The sequence below is a fragment of the Paramacrobiotus metropolitanus genome, unplaced genomic scaffold (genome assembly GCF_019649055.1).
Source record: "Paramacrobiotus metropolitanus isolate TYO unplaced genomic scaffold, Prichtersi_v1.0 Parri_scaffold0000205, whole genome shotgun sequence".
NCBI classification, from domain to species: Eukaryota; Metazoa; Tardigrada; class Eutardigrada; order Parachela; family Macrobiotidae; genus Paramacrobiotus; species Paramacrobiotus metropolitanus.
The window spans coordinates 81,656-101,888 of record NW_026570425.1 but is presented as its reverse complement, the minus strand read 5'-3'; the positions used below and the strand labels follow the sequence as shown (position 1 = coordinate 101,888).

At 43.6% G+C, this 20,233-nt stretch overlaps 3 protein-coding genes across 4 annotated transcripts; 2 read left to right on the top strand and 1 right to left on the bottom strand.

Annotated features, from left to right (window-relative positions):
- Positions 1–5,230: 5,230 nt before the first annotated feature.
- LOC129600947 (uncharacterized) lies at positions 5,231–7,861 on the bottom strand. The gene is made up of 3 exons (XM_055499630.1): positions 6,932–7,861; positions 6,223–6,590; positions 5,231–6,156 (listed from the first exon to the last, which is right to left on the bottom strand). Exons 1-3 carry the CDS (start codon positions 7,654–7,656, stop codon positions 5,531–5,533), a joined length of 1,719 nt encoding a protein of 572 aa, XP_055355605.1. The 5' UTR covers positions 7,657–7,861; the 3' UTR covers positions 5,231–5,530.
- An 834-nt stretch (positions 7,862–8,695) lies between these two features.
- LOC129600950 (uncharacterized) lies at positions 8,696–10,258 on the top strand. Its single transcript, XM_055499634.1, has 2 exons — positions 8,696–9,175; positions 9,413–10,258. The coding sequence occupies exons 1-2, from the start codon at positions 8,860–8,862 to the stop codon at positions 10,063–10,065; spliced, it is 969 nt and encodes a 322-aa protein (XP_055355609.1). The 5' UTR covers positions 8,696–8,859; the 3' UTR covers positions 10,066–10,258.
- Positions 10,259–10,657: 399 nt separating this feature from the next.
- Positions 10,658–15,844, top strand: LOC129600944 (uncharacterized). 2 transcript variants are annotated; one of them, XM_055499626.1, is made up of 3 exons: positions 10,658–11,481; positions 13,605–15,308; positions 15,382–15,844. In XM_055499626.1, exons 2-3 carry the CDS (start codon positions 14,802–14,804, stop codon positions 15,631–15,633), a joined length of 759 nt encoding a protein of 252 aa, XP_055355601.1. In that variant the 5' UTR covers positions 10,658–11,481; positions 13,605–14,801; the 3' UTR covers positions 15,634–15,844. The 2 variants fall into 2 exon arrangements, 1 of the variants encoding a protein (XP_055355601.1); XR_008692180.1 differs by having other exon boundaries at positions 10,658–15,308; positions 15,367–15,844.
- The last annotated feature ends 4,389 nt before the right edge of the window (positions 15,845–20,233 follow it).

The following is a 20,233-nucleotide window of genomic DNA, read 5'->3' as shown; positions in this document are numbered from 1 at the left end:
GTTACCTGCGGTAACTATTTCCGTAACGAATTGACAGAATAAAGCGCTGCAGTACCGCTGTATGAATCCGCTGTAACCGTGCAGTCAGATGAGTTGCCTATAAGGTCATATACAACGCCTGCAGTGACGTCATAGCGGTCAGCTGCGTGGCATACTGAGTCACGCCGTAACGTCACGTGTTACTTTCGTAACGCAGGCCGTAACGGACAGAAATCAATGGCTGCAGTGTTCCTCTATAGGGCCATTACGGCATGGTGCCAACGATGACATCATTGCTGTCGGCTGCGATGACGTCATACTATTACTTCCGTAACGCAATTTCGTAACGAATTTCCGTAACGGACAGAAATCAACGAATGCATTGGTCTTGAATTAAGAGGACCTTCGCTTCGCTCCGGTCGATTATTGAAGAATTATCTGACGCTCAAGGGGCTGCAGGGCCACCAAGACCTTCGAGAACCCAAAATTTTTGATTTTGGTCATCTTTGGTCACTTGGTGTATGCTTCGGACATGTTGTATGTGAAGGTACAATTATTTGAATTGACCGTTTACAACTCCAGTGTGAAATAACTAATGAATACCAGTTGTGTGCTCATCGGACAGTTGTAGAAAAAAAGTCCGTCACCCTGCCATTTGACAGGGAGGGACGGGAATGAATTTACCACATTTTTTAAGGACGGCGTCTCCCTTTCCTCTTACGTGCCTTTCGAGCGCATGTCTGCATGATCTTTGTCCATTCATCCATTTTCTTCTGGAGTACAGACACCGTCGTACGATTGAGTTTACTGGCTTCAGCACCCACCACGTCCTCTCGCGTCCACCGACACCCGCGAAACTGGGAAGTCGGAGGGGGATCTGCGCATTGGTACGTTCGCAAAATGTGAAAAAAACAGCCGTACTACTCGCACTACAGCCGGTAGAAGCAGTCAGTGGCAGCCGCAAATGCCAATGGATATATTGTCATTCAACGTCTTATAACCCCCCTCATTCCGTTTTGCGGATCTGACTGACTTGACATCCGCTTTCCAATGGCCTCTACATCAGACGAAACACTTTCCAGATGCTTTTCAAACACATCCTAAAGTACTTTATTAACGCAAGCCAGTCAAACTCCAAATTTTGTTAACAAAAAAAAATGATTTACTGTATTATAACAGAAAAAGTTCTCTCAGATTATCCGTTAAATCAATGTTTCCAAGGACGGACAATCATCAAGCGCTGTTATGGTCAGGGAGATGACCAGTGGTCAATAAAAATAAAAATTGTAAAAAAGTGCATTTTTTGGTCAGGCATATGGTAAAAAGGTATAACATCCACTTTGTACGATATAAAGCACGATACAGAAGGAAATAAAATTATATAAGCACAACAAAATGAACATTAACAGGTAGGCCTACGATGTTTGCCACCTATATCGGCACTATAAAGCATCGTGTGCCTATATCTACGCCGTTGCCTGTTAGGGTTTGTATGAATTGTATCTATCTTCTACTTCGAAGTGGACAGACACTCAGTGGACAGACACTATAACCACAAGTTTAAACCACACTCCTGTTATGTTAATAATCCGATAAAGACTACCGGCAGCTGCCGGTACTGTTTGACCACACTCACAGTACAGGTACTTACGTCTTACTGTTATATCCATTGGCACGAAATAATTAAACCCCCACGGTCTTACTTCCGCCGCTTTATCTAAGCATTTCACTAAAGCTGCAACACCGGCCAACTGCAGAAACGCTGTATGAAAAGAAGAAAACGCTACGAAGCAAAGCTTCGCTTGATTCGGGTTCACATAGTCCAAACCGTACCATAGGTCACATCCCGGCGTATACAATTTATTCACTTCCTTGTTATAGTAAGGGTATTATAGACCAGATCTAGAGAACTGTGATGCTTATAACTGTGACACCACTCCGCTGTTAGTTAAGTATTATTTCTTGCGGTTTGGAATTTATTCAAAATTACTTATCCAAATTTTTCCCTACAAATCTTAGATTTTTCAATATTTTTTCGTTTGGTGACCATTGGTCATCTTTATGCATCGAGACACTAGGTGTTGTAGCAATTATTTTGCCAGATTTCTTAATATCTTACTTGATTGCATACTGATTTCACAAGATTTGATACGGAATTTATAGTTTTCATGTTACAGTAGGGGCCGTCAGTACCTTTCGTTCAAATGGTTGTGCTGCTCACTGCTATCGTCTTGTGATTTTTTATAAATTCTGGCGAGTTACCTGCCAAATGGCAGGATGCCCATCCCTGTCAGTTTGGCAGGCAACCACCGTGCTTGACCTATGGTCACAAAAATTCCCAAAAAACAATTTTTCTTAATTGAATTATTTTGTTAAGAATCACCAATTTTCAAATCGATATTCGCACTCGCTCTAGTACCTGACTATGGTGGGTTAAACGCTCGCTGACCCACGACATCAATTTTTTTTGGCTGCCATAGCGTTGTTGACAACTCTGAATTTACGAAAATTATTTTTCTCTTACTCTTATACGTACATATTCATTTCTCTGTGCTTCGTCGTGCTTCGTGCTTCGTTGGTGAGCCTGTTATTAAAATTTCTGATGGATTAGAGACAATTTAAAGTAAAAATGCATATCGCTGATACTCTACGCTGTATAATCTGCACCAACAAAGTCATAGGAAATACAGACATCGCCTATCAACAGTGTTTTTTCGTACGAATACATATCTTAATTTCCAATGCGCTGCTGCATTGCCGGCGATTATATAGTATACAGTATGCGATTATGCAGCGGCCACAATGTATTTACAAGCCGGTCCGGAGTTAGAGCACGATAGAGAACAGCGAACAATGTAAATTCATGGGTTACGCCAAACAACATACTACACCACGACACGCCACACCCTTTAAACACGTAACACGCTTTTGGCTGGCTGGTGGCTTGGTGCACGCCATATATTATTATTATTATTATTACGGCACAAGAGCAGACAACCCCAAAGGGACTTCAAGTCTGGTCGAACAAAAACATTTAAATGCAATGTAAAGATTTAAGAGAGACCCACAGACTTAAGCACAAACTTAAAGATATTTTAAGGGGATGGCTATGATGGCTTTACTTCTAAAATGCCGCTTTGCAAAAAGAAACCGCTATATAGATCGAAGACCGCTCTGTTAGATGGCAGAAAGACCGAAGTGACAGGATTGCGGGGTTATAAAATATGAATTTTTAAGTTAACTAAGTAAGCGGAGTAACGATGGAAGCAGTGACTGGCTCGGCTCACCATTACGTACGCATATACGAGTTTGCGCATATTCAATGAAAGCAATAGGGAGCAAAGATTTGTGATCTACATCTTTTGTTTTACTGACAGCCATAAATCGAGCACTGGTCAGTGGAATGAAAGCAAACACCGAAAGACAACAGATTTTGGTCACACATGAGTGTGGTAGGAAGCGGACAATCGCCTGTCTGGATAGTCTCCTTGGTTTGATACATGTGGTGGGCTGTAACAGTCAGCATGTACATGACTGATGTAAACTTGCATGAACTTTCAAAGGCACTCGTTTAAAAAGCGGTCGATAAGCTTTGAAACGTAACTAGTCATTTACGGAGCACATTTTTTATTACAAAAATCACACAGTCGGTGGGTGAACATCTCAAACGTTTAACTGAGAGAGCGATTTTGAAAAAATTAAGTTTTACCGAAGTTGTTGCTGAAAGAAGCAACTAGAAAAGTGTTTATCGCTCTTTACAACTTTAAAATTTTGTTTTTTCAAAAAAGCTCTCGCAAGGTGCTGGGGTTTTTTATTGTACACTTTGTGACTAGACTTCCCCAAATCTCCCCTGAGTGTGTTCGGACTAGTTAGTTTTTTGGGGTGGTAACTTTAAGACCGATTTTAAAGTGACTCGTTCGGTTTATGTCTGGGTTTGTTAGTACAGTAAAACCTGTCTCTACATACACCTGGTAAACAAATACACCTGGAAAGTAAATACGCTCAAATAGGAACCGGCGCATCCCGTAGACTATAACATAGGGGGGATCCTGTACAGTGCATACACCTGTATAATAGGCTTACATACACTTTTGGTCTTAACCGGATGCGAAATGCCCATATGTAAGAACCTGCTGGCTACATACAGTCTGCCAAGACAAACAAAATACAACGAAACATCCGCATTAAAAACTTAAAATCAGTTGTAAATGCCTAAGTGGCCTGCAGAACTTGGCTACGTCAAGCAGTTTGGCTACGCGATGAAAAACAGTTTGTTGCCAGTCTTCGAGTTTAATACCGTAAAAAATTAAACATTCTGGACAAACGAAACCGTAATGGTTTGACTTTGGAGAAGAAGTTGGCTAATGCAGCGAAAGCAAAACAACAGGCGCTGGATTCTGTTTTTGTTAAACTGTAGGTTTTTTGTTCAGTTGCAAGCGACGTACTCATTGCATGTTCTAATATTACTTTTTTGAAGCAATAAGCTAACATACTGCACGTATGTAATAGTTCTGCTATTTGTATTAACTGGGGAGGGGGGCGAAAATTTTTACTACCCCTGGGGGCAGTTCTGTAAATTAAATACACCTGCATAATAAATACGGGATTTGCGGAACCGTCGGTGTATTTAGTTACCAGGTTTTACTGTACTGAATTTTTCTTGGATTTAACTATGTAGGTAGGTAGATTGAGAAACTGTTTAAGTTTTTAAATAACTAGAAATGTTGCACTTCCTAAACGAATTAAGTCAACATAGCCATAGCCTTAATGAGTATAATCGCAACTGCCTGGCGGAAGGTGGCTAGAAAACAGTCGGTGTAGTAAGGGACAATCTAACTGCGGAGCGCATTTACGCATCGTGGTAGACGTAGTGTAGTGACCAGCGTGCTTAGCGCTAACATCGCGCTTACTATGCGTTAGCTGTTCCCTATCGTGCACTAACTCCGGACGGGCTTGTACATACATCCACCCGCGTTACACAAAGACCACGAAACGTTGTATGTAGTGGGTTCACTGGGTTGTTTTTGTCAATCTTAAGCGGTTTTTCGAACGACAAAATTTACGCCCGATGAATGAAAATGCCCATGTCCCATGACACCTTTTATGTAACGCACTGTATCGGCAACTTACGTTCTAGGCCTCAATTACGGTACAGATGAAGTAGCGAATTTCAGCAGATGGAATTATAATGCTGTGAAAAATTGGAAATATAGCAGTAGCTTGTGCTGCACAACAAACGACTGTGGAACTGTGAAATATTTATTACACGTACCAGTTTTCTCGTTTAAAACATAATTTATCAAACAAAACTTGAGAGACAGCCACGTACTTAGTGATTTAGTACTAGTAATAGTATTTTTGGCATTACCAAACCAGACCTATGCAACTAACTGAACTGAAAAAAAGATACAAGGAAACAACGGAAGTATCAATAGATGGTTACGCTGCAGCAAATACGAACTCACAAATGCACGCATATGAACCGGAAAAGAAATCTGCAGCATTGGATCCATCGGGTCCAGTCACACACCGATGCTGGAAACGTCACCATCTACAGAAGTGCAAGTGTTCGTGATAGTTCAAGGATTAAAGCTGATGCCGATATCCTGCTGGCCGGATTCGGATCAAAACATTGTCGGATCAGAACCGCCAAGTTTTCGTCGATGGCGTCGCCCACAAATGGCACGTAGCCTTCGAAGATCCACGTGTGATACCGGCATCTGCCAAGTTCGCTATCCGCATCCACAATATCCTGACCTTTTACGAGAAGCCTTTTGGGGACACGTCCACAGTATTCAGCCATATCTAAAATTATACAGCCCAGGCTCCAAATATCGGCTTCTGGTCCCAGCTTCTCTTCTGATGAGGTTGCCAAAGCCTCATCAAAAGGTTGCAAAAGCCTTATCATCTCTGGTGATAGATAGCGTCCCGAGTAGGATTGATGCATCTGCCGTGGCATGCCTATGCACTCCAAATTACCGATAAGTAGCTTTTGATAGCCTTTCTGCGGCACGCTGAAAAAAATGTTTGTTGGCTTTAAGTTTCCGTGCACCATGCCACTTCTATGAAGGAACTCAAGCCCTTGCGTTATGTCTTTCGCGTGGAGGGTCACGCTTTTCCAAGAAACCATACGATCTTCGTCGTCTCTGTTGTTCCTCAAAGTCGAGGCGAGGCTTTCTGCAAGAGCATTTTAAAGCCGGAGTTGACCGAGAAAACGTCTTAATGGCTAACGTAACGTGTTACCTTTGTAGAAATCCATCGCTAGCTCGATTCCCAATGCACGACGGTACTGTACAATGGACACCTTGTGATAAACTACCAGATGTTCATGAACTAGAGTAGTAAGGTTTCTCAGTTTTTTCTCAATATCCATCCAAATCTCTAGTTTTATATTTTGTGAATGTATCATTTTGACGGCAACTACGTCTTGTGATCCGGTATAACTGCCGCGCTGCGTAATTTTTGCTAAGAATATCTGGCCAAGTGATCCGCGTCCAATAAAGTCCTCCAACGAAAACTTGTACTGCATATTACTATTTTTCAGGACAGTGTCGGCATTGTTAAAAGCAACGACGCCCCTCTCACACGTAAAGCTGTCGGAAGAGGGATTTCTGCAACAAACGACAACGCTGCAGCAGTGGAATATTACACACTATTACACACACAGCAGTACATTATTATGGAAAAAAAATTTTAAAGGACTTTGTACTAAAATACTTGTTGTCCTCTACTTTTTCACAATATCTTTGTAAGAACAACTTGTGCTATGTGCTATGTTCCTGTTGTGCTATGTTTCTGAAACTCAGCAACGCCAGGATTGTAGCACTGTACAAAGCACAAACCTATATCCGCCAAAAAATTTTCGATAATCATAGCAAGAACAATGCAGAATTTTGTACGACATATGAATTTTAGCGTTTGCGGACGGACTTGCATAATCATACCAACTTACACACTGTCGGTGTTCCTGCACTGAAGCAAAGCTATCTTATGGGCCAACAAGACATCCCTTCTCAGCTGGGGTGCACTTGGCCTTTGCCCTGCAATAAGCTTAACAGATCCGAGAAAAGACGGTACAATTTTTGAATTATTTTGGTAGCTTGAGGCAAATTCTGGAAAACAGATTCCATCCCCAACCATAAGCGTTATTGCAATGAATGCATTTCTTTCACAATTTATTAAACTTGATTGGCCGTTCGGTAGTCGTCGATAATACTGTGGATCTCGCCCACTAAAAACGTATACACACAAACATCCAAAACTCCAGATATCCGATGCACGTTCATCTGCGTTGTCGCCGCGAAGGTCTTCCGGTGCTAAATAGAGCAGCCATCGCAACGCTTCGTCGTGGGCCCTTCCAGCGTGTTCGTCCAGCGATTGAATCCGACCGCGTCTATTCAATATGGCTCCGTTGCGGCTAAGCAGCACATTATTTGGCCGAAAATCTATGCCAGAGATGGCGCTCTTATGCAACGACACAAGTTGCTGCAGTACTGTGTCAGCAATCCAGTTTTTTTGACTTGTCGATAACAAAGCAGGACCATTTTCGTCGTAGAAAACATCGTTAATGTTACCCATGAGCGCAGGTGTATGGACGAGTTCTTCCACTGTCACTAAACTCTTACTTCTGCGACCGTTATCGTGTTCAAGGTTGTAGAATGAGAAACGTTTTTCCATGGTTGCCAAAGTCTTACGACCAGCAGTTGGTTAAAAATCACCAAATAGGAAACGTTCAGTTCCAGGAAATCAGAAGGGATTCGAATCCATGATTTATCATGAATCGTACACTTGTATCGAAACTTGCACAATATGATTGCGTTTTACAAGTACGACACTACAGCGCTATGGCGGATATTAATTTTCGTGATCCAGGCTGTGCATAACAGTTTGCATTATCAGTTTGCGATGCACTTCACCACTGTGCAACCTATCATATCAGTCAATTGAGTAAACAGGCGGTTATGCCGGTAAGTAATTTCATCGTGCATGGAGAGAAATTGGGACACGCATGTGTACACCCGTCTGTATGCTAGTGTTATCAGCTTTTCCAAACAGACTTCGTGAGTTCTTGTAATATCGCACAATTTGCTGTTTACACCTGCTGAGCGCTCTCACAGCAGTACATTTTATGGGCCAGCTTTTCTGCCCGGTAAAATTTTGTGGTGTAATTGTTTAGATACTGTATACACTGCTCAAGGATGAAGACGAAAGCCGGGAAATACGTATGGACTACTATGGCGCTACAGTTACTTACACCTCAGCCCACAACAGTGTCATTAATCCTAAGTTCCAAAACATAAGCAAGAGAGAAAGGCACACTTAGTGCCTTTCTTTTTATATTATCATATTCCAGACTTTGGAGAGAGACTTCATTAAAATTGATTCTCTTTAGGAAACGACATTTCCAATAATGCGTTAGGACTGTATCTGTATTGTAGAGTACTAATACTAACAAAGCGCACTCGACGCATCATTCGGCACTTCGTGTCTCACTCAGCTACGAGACCCGGCCAATTGAGGCTTAACAGTGAAACTATAGGTTCGGCTGTGTAAGAAATTCAAGTAGTCCACCACATGAGGAATTTTATTGGTTGAAAGCAAACAATATAATGTGCTTTATCGATAGTGGGAACTTGCACTAAACACTTGTATAACATATCAAACTTTTATCGTTTATCAGCACTCTACTGCACAAACACGACCGGTGCCGGTAATTTTCTCTTGCAGAGGATTATAATGTGCAATTCAGAGTGAAGAATACAAGTAAATATTACCCTCTCCACAGCAAACCATAGGCGCAATGTTAAATTTAGCTGGTAGCTAGCGCTTCGTTGTGCTGCTTTTCATTTACCGCTGTGTTTGGTTGTGCATATTTGCATCATGGCTGCTAGGGCATGGAATCAAATATTTCCACACGGCTCTTTTTCTGTTCCATCACCGCAACTGCTTTCTCCAACAGACCAACCAAGAAGGGGCACGGGGTTTTATTTGGCCTGCTATGAAGAAAAACACTTCCTGCTTAAAGAGCTGGAACTGGACCCTAAAGAAGCCGAATTCAACGTCACGCTCATCGATAAAGTTGGCTCACTGCTACAGTTGAATCACGAGAATACCACCAAATACTTCGGCTTAAGTCTGGGACAATTCACATTCGATGACAAAGGTTACTGCCGCATATCCAGCCAGTACTATTCAGGTAACTACCGGTAATGAGTAAGTACAGTAGTAAGGGTCCCCAAGTAAGTAGCAGAGTCCCCAAAAAATGTGCGAGGTAGCAGTCGCGTTCGCATAACTCGTAGTGCGGGCCTACTCGTAGGTTAAGTTATGCAAATACGGCAGTCTATTACTATACGGCAGGTTAAATTTTGAAATATTAATTTTTTTGAAATATTGTGGATTTGAAATATTGAAATTTGCGGTACAAATACTACAGGTGGTGATTTGAACCGATGGGTGCGACAACTTTCTCATAACGCGCATCAACCGATCGAGCAGCTCGTACCACACACTACCATTCGGCAACTCCTTCGGGATCTTTTAGAAGGTTTGCATCACATCTACACCGTCTTCGGAATTATTCACTGCGACATTAAGCCAGAAAATCTTGTGTTGAGATTTACCGATCAGCCGCACCTCGCTATCATTGACTTCGAAGATTCGGTATTCAGCGACCACTTGCACGGTAAAGTGGAAAACACGGTCTTCACAAAGCGCTACGCGGCTCCGGAATTGCTTCTATGCTCGTTCACGCTGGATATCGATCTTATTTCCCATAAGACCGACATATGGAGCGTCGGTTGTGTCGCTCTACAAATGTATACCGGTCAGAAACCCATAATTCAACAATGGATTCCGTCACAGGAGCGGATGGGCATTTGGGATGGACAGTACGGCGAACTATCTTTTAACGAGACCTATCAAATAACATTCCAGGTTTCCAAGTGTCAGGCCCGACCAAAAGTTTCGCCGGGAATGGACACACTGCTCTTCGCATTCATCCAGTCGTGTTTACAGTTTAATATGGACAGCCGTTCAACGGCTATGGGATTACTCGAAGACCCTAACGGCTACCTTGCAGCTTCATAACGTATTTGGCCAGCGTCTGGTAACATGAAATGTTCTGTTTGCCCATGTTTTTGTGTTGTGCTCTATTAGAAGTTCTTGAACTTGTGTGGCCCAAAAAGCCGCAGTTGAATGAGCTGCTGCTCACCAGACTACCCTAAATAAAATGCGCCACAGAAATAAACAGTTGCCTTGACTTATTTCAGCGACAGCATGTTCTGATGTTACTTTATTACATAATCTTGCATTCGCGTTGCTGTTTGTATGTGTATTCATGCAAGTAGCGCTAGCCAGCCAATGGCAAATTGGCATTGGCAATTGCGAAAGCGCCTTAGTTATATAGATGCATGCATGATTTGTATGCAGTATCTGTACATGCAAGTAGCAACGCCAATGCACTGATGAAATACGGTGATTGTACAATGTATTCACATTTAAATTTAGCCACGATACAATCTCCCTCCGTACCCGTAGTCATTAAGAAACGCTTCGGACGCCAGTTCGCGGAATGTATCGAAACGTAAAACCGGTATTCAGCTGCCACAAACAACACTCATCCAGTCTACCGTTTGTTGATCATGCCTGCATGCAGCCTATCCATACTGATTTCGAACTACCCACCTTGCTTGCTAGTTGTTACCCCGTGTGATAACTGATAAGCAGTTGTTCATTACATCATATTTTGTGATTCTTCTGCTTTCGAAGATAATACTTTGTATCAGCGAAGACACAGCAAAGTGCTTAACGCAGTATGTGGTGTCATGATCTCATCAGCATAGCCATCTGCGCGAATAACACGCCTCTTCATATCTTGCATAACTAATGAGCTAATGCATTTCTATGAAATCACTGGACGGAAAGTGCGGGGAGGGAATTCAGTGGATGTACTTCTGGATGGTCAGGGCCCGCTGCAGCATGGTAGCGTAGCCAGTGCGAGGGCTGGGCTAGGCGGACACGGCCCGCGCTAAAGCTCGGACTTGGATTCGGAGTTGGATTACTTAAACTTGGACTTGGATTACTCAAACTTGGACTTGGGTTCGGAGTCGGATTACTTAAACTTGGAGTCCGATTCGAACGATCCTATAGAGAGCGGATGCCGCTCTGACACGAGCATCGTAGAGAACGGCGTCATAGTGGACTTTCATTGTACCGGCCAGCGTTCGGTGTTCGTGGAATTCGGGAATATCTTCGGTGCATGGTTGTGCGATGAGCAGCTCTGGTTAAACTCTCCTTTCCCCGAGACGTGGAAATAGGAAATTACCGGTTGCCCGATATACCCTATGGACGGGTCATTCTGAGCGCAATCCCGAAGGCCAGTGACTGTGGTAATTAGGTAAACTGCTCATGTACTCTGTACAAGCTCGAGCACGCTGAGGATTATGCTTTCGTGAAATCCAGTTCGGCGGAACGACGACGCCTGGGCTGCTGCCGCAGAATCAGGTAACGTTTCCGCCGTCCGAAGATCAGATGCAACGGCGTATGATTTAGCATGGAGAATTTGCTCTGCGCTCCATCCCTCCGCTGAAGGGATTAACTGGCAGTGCATCAAACCGGCGATATTCGCAGCGTTTCTTTATGGAAGCGATAACAAGTTTGGTGGGCGATGCATTAAATTTTGTGCCCTTTTGTTTTTTTTTTTGGGCACACCGACAACTCGCTGACGGTCATCTTGCTGACCGACAACTTGCTGACCCGACAGATTGTTGAAACAACAAATCGCTAAACCAAAATTTGCTGAACGACAGTTCGCTAACACTGACGATTTGCTGACGACATTTTGCTGACTGACAGAATGTTTACCCGACAACTTGCTTACTTACTAAATTGTTGACCGACATTTTACTGACGGACGTTTTATGGAAATACCGACAACTCGCGGACCACAAATTTAGTCTGTTACCAATCAAATCTTTGTAAGACCCAGTTTGGGTGATTATGACCGGATACCACAACCACTTCTCCTGCTGTTATCAGGTGCCAGCTTATGCAGCAATCTGACAATTCCAGTCGTCCATTTTTGTCCTTTTTTCTGCTCGAGCGCGTACGAGTGAATTTCATAAAAAATCTATGAAACAGAAGAAAACTATGAAACCAAAGAAACCTAAGACACCTAAGAAAACCTCAGAAACCTCTGAAACCTAAAGAAACCTAAGAAACCTAAGAACCCTAAGAAACCTAAGAAATCTACAAAACCTAAGAAACCGGTTTAATTATTAAAATATTTTAAACAGTTATTAATAAATAATTAATATTGACTGAGACGATAACATACTCGTGAACTTGATACGGCGTAATAAATTGCAAAAAGTTATATTTCAGTTATAACTGTCATAGTATTGCTTCCTTTTTGTGAAACCAACGAAGAATCTAGTTTTCGCGTAAATATCGCTAATGTGCGTTGAACTGGTTAGCCAATTGACGGTCAGCAAGTTTTCGTCTTCTACAAGTTGTCGGTCAGCGAGTTGTCGATCACCGACATTTCGCTGACCGACAAGTAAGCTGTCGTTCAGCAAATTAGTTTTTGCAAGATGTTCGTCAGACAATTTGTATAAAAGCTAACTGTCGGTCAGCGATTCGTCGGTCAGCAAATTGTGGTAGTCAGCAACAAGTCGGTCATCAAATTGTCAATCAGCGAAATGAAGGTCATAGAGTTGTCGTGCTACCGTATAGGGCATATACATTTATCCGATAAGAGGTTTTCATGAGACCGCTCAGCGAGCAACATTTCCGAATAATGATTAAGATCTCGAACCCTTTGTAGAAATAAAATAAAAACTACAGCAAAACCAAACGAATTAGGCATAACACTGAGCGGTGTCAAATGCCTTTCTATAATGTAGAATGCAAAAATGCCCTTGTTCAAATCAAGGGAAAAAATGCTCTCATTTCTGTTCAAAGCTTTCTTAATGTACCTTCATCAACGAAAGCAGAATCATGGTAAAATCCGCTTGTTTTCTATAGTTTGCGATACTAAGGCTACGATACGATACTTTCCGGTTCCGATACGTTACGATTCCGATTTTGGCTGAAATTATGTATAATCACGAAGTTTACAATACGAAGTTTACGATCTGTAGTTACCGATCGGAATCGGATAGTTTACAAACCCTTTTTCTCGTTATTTCGAAAATAGTCTACAAAAATGTAAGGATCGGAAAGGATGGTGCCGCATAAGAATCAGAAAAAGACAATTTATTCTGAGTGTGTTGCAGACAACATTGCAACACATAAACTCGTATATTACAGAGAGGTATGCAGCGGTAATCGGTATTCTGGCGCTTTGGCCTTTGGGTATCGATTACCTTTCTTATCGCCGTCTTATACGTGTCTGATAAGCTTGTGCTAGTGCTTATTTAAGACTTCGTAGCACTGAGCAGTAACTATCGAAATGGTTATACTGTATTTATACATAATTTCTGGCAAAATCGGAATCTTGTTAAGTAATGTCAGCCTGACTAATCTACAAAGGACTTCGTTCTGGAACACAGATGAGGTTTTCTTTGGTAGCACTGTTTCGGCTATTGTTTACTACTTATTTGGTACTCCATAAGCTGGCGTTACAGCTTTCTTGCTAGATTTCCGAAGATTTCCGTATCCTGTTTGTCCGCTACATCCACGGAAAAAACCTGCGTTCGATCCAGCTAATTTTAATTGCACACACAGACGCTTAATAATAAACATAAGTGGAAAATGCATTTTTATGAAATCCACGAGCGGAAAGCGCGGGATTGGAATTCCGTGTTTGTGCGGATGGATAAGCACGGCCCACTGCAAAATGGCAATGTCATCAACGTCGTGGAGAACGGCCTCATCGTTTCGTGCGTTCCATTCCTATGCCGGAAAAATACTGGCAGTGTGTCACACCGGCGGTACCGTAGAGTTTTCTATCCAAATGGAGGAGTATTTTGATGCGCGATGCATAAGTTTACGACGATAGGATGGTGTATTTGCAGTGCAACACAAGAAGCCCGATTTCGGCCACCGAACTCGTAATTTTCCTTATGCAGTTTGTATAAAATATAAACAGATACCGTTGTGGACGGTTAAAATGCCCGTCGCTTCTTCCTTGGATTGTTAGGTACACTCACTTAAAAAGCATGTAGCGTAGTTGAATAAGCAGATCCCTATTTCCTTACATCCTATCAGAACTAGAAGAATTGAAGTACCAGAAATCCCGACAATGGGCCAGATTCTGTTTGATTCTAGACCGAAATCTCAAAAAGCTAGAGAATGACATCATCACATTAGTGGCCGCTGCGCTTAAAAACTAGCAGAAATCTGGGCAATTTCCACTATTCGTACGTCTCATACAACTTTATAACTGCCCTCGTACATACGTAAGCGGCACCGCAGCTACAGACACAACATAAGCAGTTCTTATAAACAAAGTTTTTAGCTTTGTACGTTTACATTGATCATCGTATCATAGTGAAGACTGCTGAATGCTACATACGGGATGCCAGCTTAACGTTTCCGCCTAGGCGGAACATTTCCAAAGAGCACAACATGAGGCCGGTAAGCACACCAAATATGGAGAGGAATACCGACCCAGCTGGTACCCTCCGCCACTAAAAATCAAGTTAGAGAACCCGGTTGCCGTCGGTATTCCGTTGCCACGCCTTCTTCTAGTAGAGATTTTCCAGTCACTGGATACCATTGGTCGCCAGCGGTGTCGACGCACCTGCCACGCGTTTTAGACCATTCTGACGTCAGCCGAACTGTGCAGCGATGTGCGGGTGTCGTTTCATCACAGCGCCCTCATGTTGGAGTGGTCGCGCGGGTTTTTGACTTATTACGCGGTATACAGCTGCCTTCTTAAGCACCTGACGCCGGCCACGCGCACCATTCTTTTCCTGGACGATGACCCCGACTGGCCGGAAACTCGCGACTGGAGCGACGGGGTGACTATGTGCCTACAGGATTTGCTGGGTGCAACCGGTCGACGCATCCACGGGATGGCCTTCTGCCGGCGCCTCATCGACACGCGAAGCCCACACACGAGTCTAGCGGAGCGTTTCGAATATAGGGCGAAGTTCTTCCTCGGATTGGCTTCGTGTTGCAGCAGAATCGTTTTCAAAGACGTGACATGGCAAGAAGAATGTAAAGAACCGCATATCCAGCATACTGTGCTGGTTTTAAAAACGTGCACTCCTTCGCAACTGTGGGAAATTTTTGAAGCGCACCTGCAAGGTCCTGTGGATTTTACAGGCGTCGGGAAGTGGATGGCGGATGGGCAGTGGTCGGATAAATACGACGAAATTGTTCGGGTAATATGACAGCAATATATGCATGGCTCTTGTTGCTGTTGAATCTGTTGAACGCTAGATTGGTGGTGCGTAGATCCTGCAAACCTACCAGAGCGTTGATCTACGTCCGATGACTAATTTTCGAGATTGGAGATGGACGCTGGACGATGTAAAAAGTCTGGATGTTAGCAAGCTAAACCGCATCACCTTAGCTGTTCTGCAAAGAAAATGGGCGCATGGACCGGGAACTCCAAGAGCTCCAAATGAAAATTCAAAAAAGGCTGAAACCGAAAGAATAAAAAAACCGACAACTTCTGTTTGCAACAATATCAACTTACTGTTCTAAACGACTACAGACTCTGTATCGTTGTTTATTATTTCGCCAACATCAAAGATTGGCTAACGTTTGTAATTCCGTTGTTTTGCATTATAATTTCCGTACTGGGCTCTAAAGCGTTATAGCAATAAGCCAAGGTGAACACCGTCGACTGAGCTACTTTAAAAGGGTTGATTTGAAGGTATGTAACCAACTTACCGAGCATATATATTTATTTAAATAAAACCATGCTGAAAAACCATTTTGACCCGCTACAACAAGGCACCGGGAACTGTTTAGTATCGAAAATTAGTTATTTTGATCTCCGCCAAATATTCTTGTCACAGCGTCCGGAACTGATTGCTGAAGCACTGCTGACGGGAAGTAACCGCTTATTTACTCAGCACTTTTATGCCACCACTTATTTGCAGACGGCAGTACACCTGCAACTGCACAAGCCATCTTATCTAAATTTCCCTGTTCTAAGTGCACTGCCGAGCACTAACAGCCCCGATATCCCGCAATAACTCTTCATGCATGATTTAGCATGGCTGCCGAAAAACTGAAGCAAATATAAGGAAACCTGAGCAAAGCGCACTCACAGCTTTTAATGAAGCAACATACAAATTTACAACATGCCGTGTTCTAGCATCTGCGCATCAGCGGATCAACCCCAGAGTGGATTTCATGCAGATTGCCGCATTATATCGGTTTGTGCTCCCCTCATCCCATAATGGAGTCCCTCGGTTAATGCAGTCCCATCTCTATCACGTTTTCAGTAGAGTTCCCTGGTGAACACTGAAATGCCCTAGATGTGGTTGCTCCCCTCCAGGACCCTTACGAAAAAACAAAGATCCAAGAGTGCTAACTGTCAAAATACGGGCAAGCAGTCATTGAGTCTTTTATTCCGACCATTGTGACCAGCTATGGCTGACAGTAAGTCAGATACATATAGCGTAAGTTTTTTTATGCCAACAGGAGACATGCTTCTGCACAGGTTGTGAATCAAGAGACCTTCCAGAGCATCCAACGGTCAACATCGAACCGGCCCACCGCCAATGCGCAGTTCACATATTGCCCGTCGGACTCGTGATGCATTTGAGATTTCCGGGTGCTCCGTGTACGCTGCCTAATCGATTAAGGAGTTTTATATTGCCGTATTTGCATTTCCAAGTTCCGTGTTGCCCACTGGATTATGGGTCAGCGTAGCTGGAAGCAGCTGTATGTACTTGTAATGGGGATTCTGTAAAAATCGCGTATTATGTATATTGTTGGTTTGTGTTTTAGGGTTTGCAAGCGGTGGAAACTCACCGCAAAAGATTCCCATATGATTCGGAAGAGTGTCATTGTCGATCTTCGGAATGGAGTGCCAGCATGTCAATCGAGCTTGATTTTTGCATGTAAAATCGGCGAGTACCCGTCTTACGATATACGAAGGCGAACACTTCCTGCAGCATTTCGTGACCCGACCCACCGGCCATACATTCCTTCGCTGGCCACTGGACGATTGCCCACCGGAAGCAGAAATTCCCATACGAACACTGGAAGATCGTCGAGGCCTGCTGCACAATGAGTATCTCTCCGACTACACGGGGCCGGTATCGACGAGCATTAACAACATCCTACACATTGTGGAAAATATTCAGCAGAGCATTGGCCATACCGTGATCACGTTGACGCTGGAGAATGTAAAGCTCTACAGTCTACACAAATCACTGGGATGGTATTCGCGATGGTTTTGCGACAGTGTTCAGATTAACTGCCACTTTAAACCAATGGGCTGGGGAGCGCGTCGGTCACGTCCGAAACCATTTATTCTCCGCACTGCGCTCGACAAAAAAACTGTTACTAAAGCCGACCGTATTCTTGGTGGAAGCAGTACCAGGCGCGCGACCTGCTGCAGCAATATCCACTTGATACCTGTGGATCCTACGCCGACGACCAGTACGGCCGCAGTGCCGTACAAAAAGCTCTGGGACTGTTCAAGTGGCTAGTTTCACCTAGTCATTCCTCCGCCGGTGTTCCGCTCCATCGCTTTTACACAAGTGTTCCGAAGCCGCTCAGGTGACATTTAATTTAATAGTTTCCATTAAGCGGTGTATTCCAGTTCAGGAAGTGGCTTTACTATTCCGTAGCAGTTAGCCGTAGCCGCAATCCAGTTAACAAAAGAAAAGTTTTCCTACAAAGGGGTTGCACTCGTCTTGATGAGTGTCATCTCCGGTAAAGAATCGGGAAATGCGTCTTGCAACCTTGGTTCGAAATCTTCGAATGTAGTCATTCATTTGAATTTTTTTTATTAAAAGTCCACTGCATGACTTATCGCAGAACGGGCGCTATTTCGAGTATTTTGTCGGACAATAAATAGATGTGGATCAGTAACTGTAAGTGACTTTGTTAAGTTTTCGCTGTTGCAACAAGGTTAGATATATGTATAGGCCACGCTGGTTGCCAGTTAAACCTGTGAATAAGCGGCTTCGTTCCTGCTCAAAGTGTCAAAATGTGTGTGCAGCACAGGCACACAAATCAAACCGTTAGATATAAAATTCAGGTCGCACCAGTTGCTTGCTGCTTAAGGCCGTTTCACTCTCTCCACGTCCCCATTCCTTACGCAGCACGAACCGTGCTGCGTAGTGATGCAACAAAGTTTAATCTGATCCAAAAAATGCCGATCCTGCAGCTTCTATTGACAACCGCGGTAGTGGGTAGTCGGACGAAAATTAGCACTCTGGTAGTGTGGGCATAATCTTACATTGTAGTGCAGAAAGAGCAAATCGGAATGATCAAAAATTTTAAGATAATATTAGACAGGACCTGTCCAAGTCTAAGTTTTTCTTTTGGCTGATCGCTGAACGCTGTTAAAATTACAGCTGCGCAAAATTAAAAACAAATACAATTTAATTTAATTAATAACTGATGAGGTATCGGGAACCGACTGGCATCTCCACCATCGTTTGTGGCGTCGTTGTTTTCCGTTGCATTCCTATGCAGCGCAGGCACAGCGCGCATCTCCACCATGTAAGCGCTATGCCTGCGCTGCATAGGAATGCAACGGAAAACAACGACGCCACAAACGATAGCTTTATTAAGATCGAAGATGTTAATAAAGGGATGAAACCAAAACATCGAAACAGCCCCGAAGGGTCACTCTAGCACGCGCAAATATCGAAGGCCATCTCGTACAGCATGGACGGAAGTCCATGCTGTCGAGCCAAAATCTAACAGAATGAAATCAAAACGTCTCGGCCATGTGCATGGGCCGTAAACAGAGCACATGCGAAGTGAAATCGGAGTCGGTGCGGTGCCACCGCAGCCCCACTACCCTGGGCGGTGGCGCCGATCTCCTGACAGTAGTTAAGTGTGCATCCATCGCATCGCGTATGGCAGCTACAGAGCACGTACGTACTTACACCTCAACTCAACCCGGATATGCAGTGCCTTGCTAACTGGCCAGGTGAGCCACGATCCACGATCAATAATACTGTAACCTGTGATTTTACGATCAAGTTTTTTTATATTTGATTGCAGTGCGGTGCAATAAACAAATAACTGCTGTCTGTTTACGTAGGCTGTGTGATGTTCCTGTTTTCTAACGTAACCACAGAAATGGATTTGCGACCCATGTTACTTGTGTATACATGGAACCACCTGCATAATCACAAGGAACCAAAAGAGGATCAATGATGCTAAAAAACCATAGCCCAAATGAGAAAACAAATTGGCACAAAATAAACGATGCCATCGCAGAATGGCATTGTTTATGGCATTAGCAATTCCAGCAGGTTAGAATAAATGGGCAAACGGTTGACGATAATGCGCCCGACACTGGACAATTAACTTTGATGCATTTGCCATGATATGCGTAATGATATTACGCACTGGCGGTTATTTTGACCTTTTCTCTGCCGCATGGATACAATGCAACGACAATCGGGACACTGGAAAACCATGCTGCACAGGCTTTTTTGGGCCTTTCCTTGCTTACCAGCACCTCGGACTTGCTTATGGTGCTGATAACAGTCAACTCCAAAAAACACGCGATGACAATCCGGGCAGGTAATCTTGCGGTCCATGTCATACGGGCAGCTTTCGCGCAGACAGGAGGGACATAAACGGGAACAGCGATGAGTGCCGCGCTGGTTGTACCCTTTGCTACACCCGAAGCACCAATAGGATCGCTTGAAAAAAGCCGGTAACGATTTCAGTAAGTCGAAATGATGGTTATTATGCAAAAGGCAATGTGCTTGTCCTTTGCGTCGCCATTGTAAACAACTTTGTTGGCGTGCTCCGTGCTAATCACTGTTATTTGAAAATCCGGCAGAACCTTTTCAAAAGCTGGAATATCCGCTAAAGTAAACTCGCGTTCGGGTAGCTTTGCTGTGCGCACCAAGGTTTTTGCCTCCAACGTAAGAAGCTTTTTCCCACGAATCAGCTTCTGGTGAAGGTCGTGATTTCCATTAGCATGCGCCTTTCCAATCACCAATGCGCGAGCCATGCAGATCTGATCGTCGTTTTTTATGACAACAACTGAACGCATTTTCTCCAGCTTGCGGCGTAGCAACTCAGGAACCGTACGAACACAGCTGCCACTGGGAGCTTCTGTATGGTGTACCGAAATCTCGAACCGCTGATC